Raw genomic sequence first — 9,288 nt, forward strand, 5'->3', positions numbered from 1 at the left:
CGATTACCCCCTAACTCTATATCCTCGTTTGGAGATTTGAGCCGAGCTTTCATAGGCCAGTTTATTGGAAGCAAGACCCACGCTAAGAGTTCAGCCTCGTTGATGAACCTTCATCAAGGCAGGAACGAATCCCTCAGAGACTATATGAATAGGTTCACTAAGGAGGCGCTCAAGGTCCCGGATTTAGACCAGAAAGTAGCCATGATTGCCCTACAGCAAGGAACCACGGATGATAATTTCCGCCGATCACTAGCCAAGAGGGCCCCTGAAAATATGAATGAGCTCCAGGAGAGGGCCGGGAAGTATATCAAGGCTGAGGAAAGCCTGAAGAAATCTCAGAATAACCAGGGACCGACCCCGAACCCAAAGAAACGTGGAAACGACACCGAGTACAATGCGGATAATAAGTATTCAAAGACAGGGGATGGTGATAAGTCCCCCACCAAAAAGAAAGCAGGACCGAGGTTCGCTGAGTATGCAAGGCTGAATGCCCCTAGGAGTCAGATCCTGATGGAAATTGAGAAAGATGAAAGTGTTCGATGGCCGAAGCCTATCAGGACTGACCCCGAAAAGAGAAACAAGGACTTGTACTGCAGGTTTCATAAAGATACAGGACATAAGACCGATGATTGTCGGCAGTTGAAGGATGAGATCGAGTTTTTGATCCGAAAAGGCAAGCTGTCCAAGTATACTAGGGATACGGACAAGAATCCCCGTGACAATGACAACCGTGGAAGAGACAACGATGATAGGAATAAGAGAAACCAGCCTAGAGGGCCTGTGATCAATGTAATCTCTGGAGGACCGACCGCAGCAGGCCTATCTAGTAACTCACGAAAAGCTTATGCTCGTGAAGTGATGTACATTGTTGGAGAGCCCCCGAAGAGGGCAAAAATTGAGTTTGCTTTAGCATTCGACAATTTAGATCTTGACAGAGTTAAATTTCCCCATGATGATCCTTTGGTAATCACCTCGGTGATTGGAAACTCTTCTGTAAAAAGGGTACTCGTTGACGGTGGAGCCTCAGTAGATATCTTATTTCATGATGCATATGAGAAGATGGGATATTCAGATTCGCAATTGACACCTTCAGATATGCCTATATACGGCTTTAATAACGTGGAGACAAAGATTGAAGGTATGATCCAACTACCCGTGACAATGGGCACCGAGCCTAGACAGGCCACATGTATGCTGAATTTTTTGGTCGTTAAGGCTTCATCAACCTACAATGCTATCCTTGGGAGGACTGGGATACATGCTTTTAAAGCAATCCCATCCACCTACCACTTGAAGATCAAATTCCCTACCAAGAATGGGGTGGGAGAAGAAATAGGAGATCAAAAAATGGCTAGAAGTTGTTATGTGGGGGCTCTGAAATCTGGAGGGACCGGGGGGCAAGTTCTCCCAATTGAGGACTTGGATGTCCGAGAGGAAGAGGAAAGGAGAGGAAAGCCAGCTGAGGACTTGGTTCCCTTCTCCCTATATCCAGATGAGCCCGAGAAGGTGACCTATGTAGGGGCGTCGCTCCCCGAGGATATGAAATCCGAATTTGTGAAATTCTTGAGGAACAACCGGGATGTGTTTGCTTGGACCGCAGCCGATATGCCAGGGATTGATCCCCTCTTTATGACACACACGCTTAACGTAAGCCCAGATAGAAAACCCGTGAAACAAAAGAAGAGAAGTTTTGCCCCTGAGAGGCAGGAAGCCATAAAACAGGAGGTCGATAAGCTTTTGGAAGCAGGTTTTATAGAGGAAATCCAATTCCCAGAATGGCTAGCCAACCCAGTCATGGTCAAGAAAGCTAATGGAAAGTGGAGGATGTGTGTAGACTTCACAGATTTGAATGATGCTTGTCCTAAGGACTGTTTTCCTCTCCCAAGAATAGATACTCTGATCGATGCTACAGCTGGGCACGAGATGTTGAGCTTTATGGATGGCTTTAGTGGATACAACCAGATCCGAATGAATAAGGACGACATTCCTAAGGTATCGTTCATCACTGATTTTGGTATCTTTTGTTATTTGGTTATGGCGTTTGGTTTAAAGAATGCAGGAGCCACATATCAACGCCTGGCAAATAAGATGTTTAAACATCTGATTGGAAAAACCATGGAGGTTTATGTTGATGATATGCTAGTGAAGAGCTTGAACAAAGCTGATCACCTTGAACACCTGAGAGAGGCTTTTGAAGTCCTGAGGACACATAAGATGATGTTGAATCCAGCCAAGTGTGCCTTTGGAGTTGGGTCTGGAAAATTTTTGGGTCTGATGGTCTCGAAACGTGGGATTGAGGCCAACCCCGACAAGATAAAGGCCATCCTTGATATGGAGCCGCCTAAGTCTATAAAGGATGTTCAAAAGCTAACAGGAAGAATCGCGGCACTAGGGCGTTTCATCTCGAAGTCCGGGGATAAGTGCTTGCCCTTCTTTAAGGCTTTGAAGAAAGTTAAAGATTTTGAATGGACAAGTGAGAGCCAAGAGGCCTTTGAGCAGTTGAAGAAGTATATGGCAGAGCCACCACTCTTATCAAAGCCCGTGGATGGAGAAACATTATATGTCTACTTGGCTGTCTCTGAGAAAGCACTGAGTGCGGTCTTGGTTCGTGAGGATCGAAAAATCCAGAAACCCGTCTACTATGTTAGTAAGATTTTGCATGGAGCGGAGCTCAACTATTCTGTGATTGAGAAGTTTGCCTTAGCCATGATTACAGCTTCAAGAAAGCTGAGGCCTTACTTCCAGGCTCACAAAATTGAAGTCTTGACAGACCAGCCCCTTAGGAACATAATGCATAGCCCGAAGGCTAGTGGGAGATTAATCAAATGGGCAGTAGAGCTTGGGGAATTTGAAATTCGATACAAACCACGGGTGGCAATCAAGGCTCAAGCTCTAGCTGACTTCCTCGTTGAATGCACCATCGACAACAAGGAAGTCGGGGGGCAGGAGAGTATGGTAGAGGAACCCAAAGAAGAGGAGAAACCTAAAGAGTATTGGTTACTATTTTTTGACGGAGCTTCAAAAACAAAAAATAGTGGGGCAGGGCTGGTGCTCCGAAGCCCGGATGGCTTCACGGTCGAGTACGCGATCAAGTTAGACTTTCCAACTACCAACAATGAAGCTGAGTATGAGGCCCTTATAGCTGGATTGGGATTGGCGAGAACCCTGAGGGTTAAAAACCTGAAAGTATGTGGGGACTCAAGACTTGTGGTGTCACAGGTTAATGGAGAATTTGAGGCACGAGAAGAAACAATGCTGAAATACTTAAGGATTGTGAAAGCCCAGATAACGCAATTTAAAGAATGTTTGGTAGAACATATACCTAGGGAAGAGAATACAAAGGCTGATGCCTTATCCCAGTTTGCATCCTCAGAGAATGAGGTGTGCTCGGGAAGTGTTTACTATCAGGTTTTGAAAACCCCAAGTATCAATGCCAAGCTGGTAGCCCCAATCGACACGGGGGCCACTTGGATCGATGAGGTCAAAACGTATCTCGAAACTGGACATCTACCACCTGATGCTGGGGAAGCACGAAAACTACAAGTAAGAGCTTTAAAGTATGCACTCATTGAAGGGATTCTCTATAAGAAATCTTTTGTTATACCTTATTTGAAGTGTTTAAGGCCAGATGAGGCCCGGGAAGCCTTGAAAGAGGTCCATGAAGGAATCTGTGGCCAGCACCTAGGCGGGAGAGCCTTGGCTCACAAAATTACTCGCCTTGGGTTCTTTTGGCCAAATATGCTGAAGGATGCGAAGGATTATGTTAAGAGATGCGATCGTTGTCAGAGATTTGCACCTGTTGTGCGCCAGCCCCCAGAGATGCTGACATCCATTAACTCCCCGATTCCCTTTGCTATGTGGGGGATGGACATCCTAGGGCCGTTTCCACTCGCCAGTGCTCAAAGGAAGTTTTTGATAGTGGCTATTGACTACTTTACCAAGTGGATTGAGGCCAAACCCCTGGCCAAGATAACCACCAAGCAAGTTGCTCAGTTCTTCTGGGAAAACGTCATATGCAGGTATGGCATACCCCGAGTCTTGGTTACTGACAATGGAGCTCAGTTCAACAATCCAGAGTTTGTGGGATACTGTAACGACTATAGCATTGAGCTACGATTCACTTCGGTTGCCCATCCTCAAGCCAATGGGCAAGCTGAAGTAGCCAACAGGATAATCCTTGATGGGCTAAAGAAAAGAGTCGAGAAAGCGCATGGGTCTTGGGCTGAAGAGATTCTCCCTATACTATGGGCATATCGAACAACCTGCAAGGTCTCCACAGGAGCAACCCCGTTCCAGTTAGCTTACGGGGCTGAAGCCGTAGTGCCACTTGAGATAACTCATACCTCCCCCAGGGTCCAGCAGTATGAGCCCGAAGCCAATGAGGAAGGAATGAGACTCGCACTCGACATGATCGATGAGGTCCGTGATGAGGCTAACGCCAGGATCGTTGAGAGCCAAAAACGAGCTTCCTATTACTATAATCTCCGAGTCAAGGAACGATTCTTCAGAAAAGGGGATTTAGTCCTAAGGAAAGCTGAGGCCTCAGGAGTTGGTCCCAAGGGAAAGATGGCCCCAAACTGGGAAGGTCCGTATCAGGTGAAGGATGTTATTGGTCGCGGCTCGTACAAGCTTCAGACCCTGGATGGAGTTGAGTTTCCAAGGAGTTGGCATGCCACCAACTTGAAGATTTATTATATTTGATTATCTTAGCAAGTAGATGACCATTGAATAAGGTCAGATAGACCACTGCCAGTTAGTTTATAACTTAGTTGATTTTAGTTGTTTATCTCTTCTACTATAGATTCAATAAAATTTCTTATAGATTGCTCCATATCTCATGCTTCTAATGTTTTCCTTGAGTTTTTGTTTACTTACCGTGAACGGGTCAACCCGGAACATGAATTCAACCATAAATAAGTTACGATTAACATTGATTGAGTGAAAATTACAAGCTAAGGCTTGATAAGTCCGATACTACGAGTTAAGGCTAGACAAGTCTAATACTACAAGTTAAGGCTAGATAAGTCTAAATAAGTAGACCACGCAGGGTCCTTAATAAATCCTACTCATCAGACTCGGAATCAGCCTCCGAGCTATCTGCAGACCCGGACTCCCCAGCCGGATGCTTTTCAATGACACCCAAATCTTCGACTTCCTCTTCAATAGGACTAGGAGAGTCAAGAACAATCCTCATGGGACAGAGGTAATCCCATTTAGGATGGAACAGGTCTGGATGATCCTCATGAATGGTCTGAACAGCCTCATTCCACCCGTCACTGTAATCCTCTGCAGAGGTGATCTCATTGTGCTTCTCCAGCAGATTCTTGTACTCATCAGAATCCAAATAATCGTCGATGATAACATCCTTTCCTTTTCTAGCCTCGACTAGCTCGCTTCGAGCTTCCACTAGCTCCGATTGAGTCTTAGCCACAATCTCGTCTTTTTCCGCATCCTTGATTCGAAGGGCCTCCATGCCCTCCTCCAAGGATTCCTTAGCCTTCTTGTGGCTCTCAGCTTGTTTTTTCCAAGCTTTAGCCTGATGGAGGGCAGCCTGGAATTGAGCATTGGCCTGAGACAAGTAGATAAACGGGTTAAGGAAGACTCGGGGAACCTAAACAATAAGTTTGTAAGAACACTCACACTAGCAAGGGCTTGAGAGCCAAAGCCATCAATCCCCTCGATCTCCGACTGTAGCACCACATCCTGGTAGTCGGCAGGGGTAATAGAGTGGAGGGACCAATCAGAAGCATGAACAGTCGATCCCAGCACCGAGTCAGTCCTTCGAAAACCCCAGGCCGGTTTAAAGGCTTGAGACTTGGAAGCCCGAGGCTGACTAGATGATCCTCCCTCTGCCGAATGGGGTTGAAGGAAGGCAGGCAACTCCCGAGGGACCCGAGGGTCTTTAGCCAACCTATGCCGCTTCATCCGACCCGTCTCCTCTTGGAGAGGCACGTTCTCCTCATTGATTTTTGTAGCAGCTGCAAAACAAAAACGAGAAATAAGTTAAGTCGCGAATAATGGGGTAGACCCGAGAAAGGTCCTAGGTGTAAAAAAAAGGTTTATACCTTCATCACTAACCCTTGAAAGACCAAGCTTTCTAAGATTGAATTCATCAAGGAGATCCCAGCATTTGGATTGGCCATTGTCTTTGACCAATTCAGCATAGGCTGCCTTCTCGACATCCGATAGGTGGATGGAGTCGACACTCCCATCAACGACCTTACAAAACTTGGATCTGAATAGAGTTCCCCAATCTCCCCCTTCCCAGTGTAGCTTAAAAAACTCTTTCTTCCAACGAGGGTTGTTATCCGGAATAGAGGAATTGTTGAAAATATGAGGCTGGTCAGGCCGATGACTAATAAGAACCCAACCCGTGGAGCCCACCGGGTAGTTCTTAAATTGGAAAATCTTACGAAACAATGAGACAGACATGGAAAGGCCTTTAGATAGGCACTGAACCATGAAACAATGGATTATGCGCCAAGCATTGGGCGTCAATTGGCAAGGATTGAGTCCCACATCAGCTAAGAGCTTAGGGATGAAGGGATGCAGGGGAAACCTAAGTCCGGCTAGTAGAGCATGCTTGTATACAAACAAGTGCTGCGGATCCCAATGACAGGTCCTATCCCCGGGTTCGGCACGGACCAGGGAATAAGCCTTGGGAAAATTAAGCAATCTATGATAGGTCTTGGCCAACGAAGGCGAACAATCGGCAGCATAGCCATAAGAACCTAGCTCAACTAGGGAGGGATATTCATCCCGCATAATATTGATCAAATCAAGTAAAGATGAACAAGAAGAGTTTATGATTATAGGAGTACCTCTCTTGGACTTGGAGGAGGTGCCCATGGCCTTGGAAATCTTGGCCAAGCGTGATGCTTCCCGATCAGCCATCTGAGCTCGAAAGAACCTTGGTGGTGAAAGCTTGAAGCTTGAGAGAATTCTAGAGAGATGTTGTAAACTTGTAGAGTGAAAAGTGTGAAGTGAGAAATGAGGATGCTCACTTATTTATAGGATGGCCAACAGGTCATCTAACAGGTCAACAGGCCAAGTGACCTGCTATTACAGGTCAACTAGCCCAACCCAAGAAAAAGCCCATAATCTAGAAGGTTTTGGAAGGATCTAGATTTTCCTAGAGCCTAAAAATAAATGAAAATACAATATTTATGCATATTTTCATGTATAAAATATGTATAAAACCTTATAAAACCCTAATCAAGGGATTAGCCTAGAAAAGGCCCCTAAAACCTTGATTAAGGCCTAATCTTATCTTATACCATTAACAAGTCATAATCAAGCATGATTACACTTAATGGTTGCATAATCCATGTTTAAACTATGTATAGTCCTGAAACGCTCGAAAGCGCCCATGAAGCGCCCAGGGAGCGCCCTAAGAGCGCCCCAGGAGCGCCAAAGCGCCCGAGGTGCGCCTGAGGACCTCACCAGCGTCGACCTGGGCACCCAAAACGCCCTAAATCGACCTGGGTGAGGTCGACAATCGACTTAGGTGTCAAAAAACACCCAACGCCTGAGAGCGCCCGAGAAGCGCCCTAGGAGCGCCCTATGAGCGCCCCAGGAGCGCCAAGAGCGCCCGAGGTGCGCCTGAGGACCTCACCACCGTCGACCTGGGCACCCAAAACGCCCTAAATCGACCTGGGTGAGGTCGACAATCGACTTAGGTGTCAAAAAACACCTAACGCCTGAGAGCGCCCGAGAAGCGCCCTGGGAGCGCCCTATGAGCGCCCCAGGAGCGCCAAGAGCGCCCGAGGTGCGCTTGAGGACCTCACCACCGTCGACCTGGGCACCTAAAATGCCCTAAATCGACCTGGGTGAGGTCGACAATCGGCTTGGGTGATAAAAAACACCAAACGCCCGAGAGCGCCCGAGAAGCGCCCTGGGAGCGCCCTATGAGCGCCCCAGGAGCGCCAAGAGCGCCCGAGGTGCGCTTGAGGACCTCACCACCGTCGACCTGGGCACCTAAAATGCCCTAAATCGACCTGGGTGAGGTCGACAATCGACTTGGGTGTCAAAAAACACCTAATGCCCGAGAGCGCCCTGGGAGCGCCCTATGAGCGCCCCAGGAGCGCCAAAGCGCCCGAGGTGCGCCTGAGGACCTCACCAGCGTCGACCTGGGCACCAAGGATGCCCTAAATCGACCTGGGTGAGGTCGACAACTGACTTGGGTGTCAAAAAACACCTAACGCCCGTGAGCGCCCATAAGCGCCCAAGGTGCGCCCACGGTGCGCGCGAGCGTCGACCTGGGCGAGGTCGAGCGCCCATGAGCGCCCGAGCTGCGCGCCAGTGTCGACCTGGACGCCCTGAGCGCCTTAAATCGACCTGGGCGAGGTCGAGCGCCCCTGAGCGCCCGAGGTGCGCCCGAGTTGCGCGCCAGCGTCGACCTGGACGCCCTGAGCGCCTTAAATCGACCTGGGCGAGGTCGAGCGCCCCTGAGCGCCCGAGGTGCGCCCGAGCTGCGCGCCAGCGTCGACCTGGACGCCCTGAGCGCCCTAAATCGACCTGGGCGAGGTCTAGCGCCCTGGAAGCGCCCGGAAAACGCACAAAAAGCACCCCAGAACACTTGATGTACCCCCAAAATGCCTCGGATCGACTAAGGAAAGTCCAGAATCGGCCTAGATGGCTGACCTTACTCAGAATAGACTCGAGAAGTGATTGAAAATGCTCTAAAACTTTAGAAAAGTTTCTACGAAACTTATCCAAAGTTGGGGGGCAAATGATATGGGTCTGAAATTGGCCCTAAAAATTATTGGGTAATTTTGAGCCCGGGTCTGATTAAAGGCCAGAATATAAGGCCCGGATTCTGGGTTTATCACCCAAAATTCGTGGCTAGAAGATTGAGGTTATAAAAAGCCCGTTGGGCATCTATGTTTGAGAAACATGGGCTGCCCAAACTCAAGGCACGAGCCCACAGCCCGGTCAGGGCCCAGAACTCGAATCCTAGTCCTACTAGGAGTCTGACTGACGAGTCCAGGACTCCGAGAGTCCTACAAGAACTCTGAATTTCGTGGATAACTATCTAGAGTCCTAGATAACCTCCAGTAGCTCAAGATAAGGATCAGAGATCAGTCCTATCCTATCTCTGACTCAAATACCTATTTCTACTAGGACTCTAACACCAGGGATCCTACTTCTAATCAGTCTCTAACCCTGAGACATCTATATAAAGGGCTCTACCCCTCCAAAATAGAACTACGTTTTTTGACTTGATTCTTCACCCCGCTGAAGATACGTAGGCACCTCGTGAGGACCCGTCTGAGTTCCGACTCGCGA

General features: G+C 48.2%; 1 protein-coding gene across 1 annotated transcript; it reads left to right on the plus strand.

Annotated features, from left to right (window-relative positions):
* The first annotated feature begins 201 nt into the window (after positions 1-201).
* Positions 202-4,701, plus strand: LOC135148496 (uncharacterized). Its single transcript, XM_064083743.1, has 5 exons — positions 202-534; positions 640-1,138; positions 1,271-2,014; positions 2,231-2,647; positions 2,717-4,701. The coding sequence occupies exons 1-5, from the start codon at positions 202-204 to the stop codon at positions 4,699-4,701; spliced, it is 3,978 nt and encodes a 1,325-aa protein (XP_063939813.1).
* Positions 4,702-9,288: the final 4,587 nt, after the last annotated feature.

Source organism: Daucus carota, chromosome 8 (assembly GCF_001625215.2).
Source record: "Daucus carota subsp. sativus chromosome 8, DH1 v3.0, whole genome shotgun sequence".
Taxonomy (NCBI): Eukaryota; Viridiplantae; Streptophyta; class Magnoliopsida; order Apiales; family Apiaceae; genus Daucus; species Daucus carota.

Excerpts from the sequence above, each read along its gene's own strand:
- LOC135148496 (XM_064083743.1), top strand. The coding sequence starts at position 202 with ATGATTGCCCTACAGCAAGGAACCACGGATGATAATTTCCGCCGATCA. Across the intron at positions 535-639 it reads AAATTGAGAAAGATGAAAGT|TTGAAGGATGAGATCGAGTT; the intron begins GTTCGATGGCCG and ends GATTGTCGGCAG. Across the intron at positions 2,015-2,230 it reads ATCGTTCATCACTGATTTTG|CCAAGTGTGCCTTTGGAGTT; the intron begins GTATCTTTTGTT and ends TGTTGAATCCAG.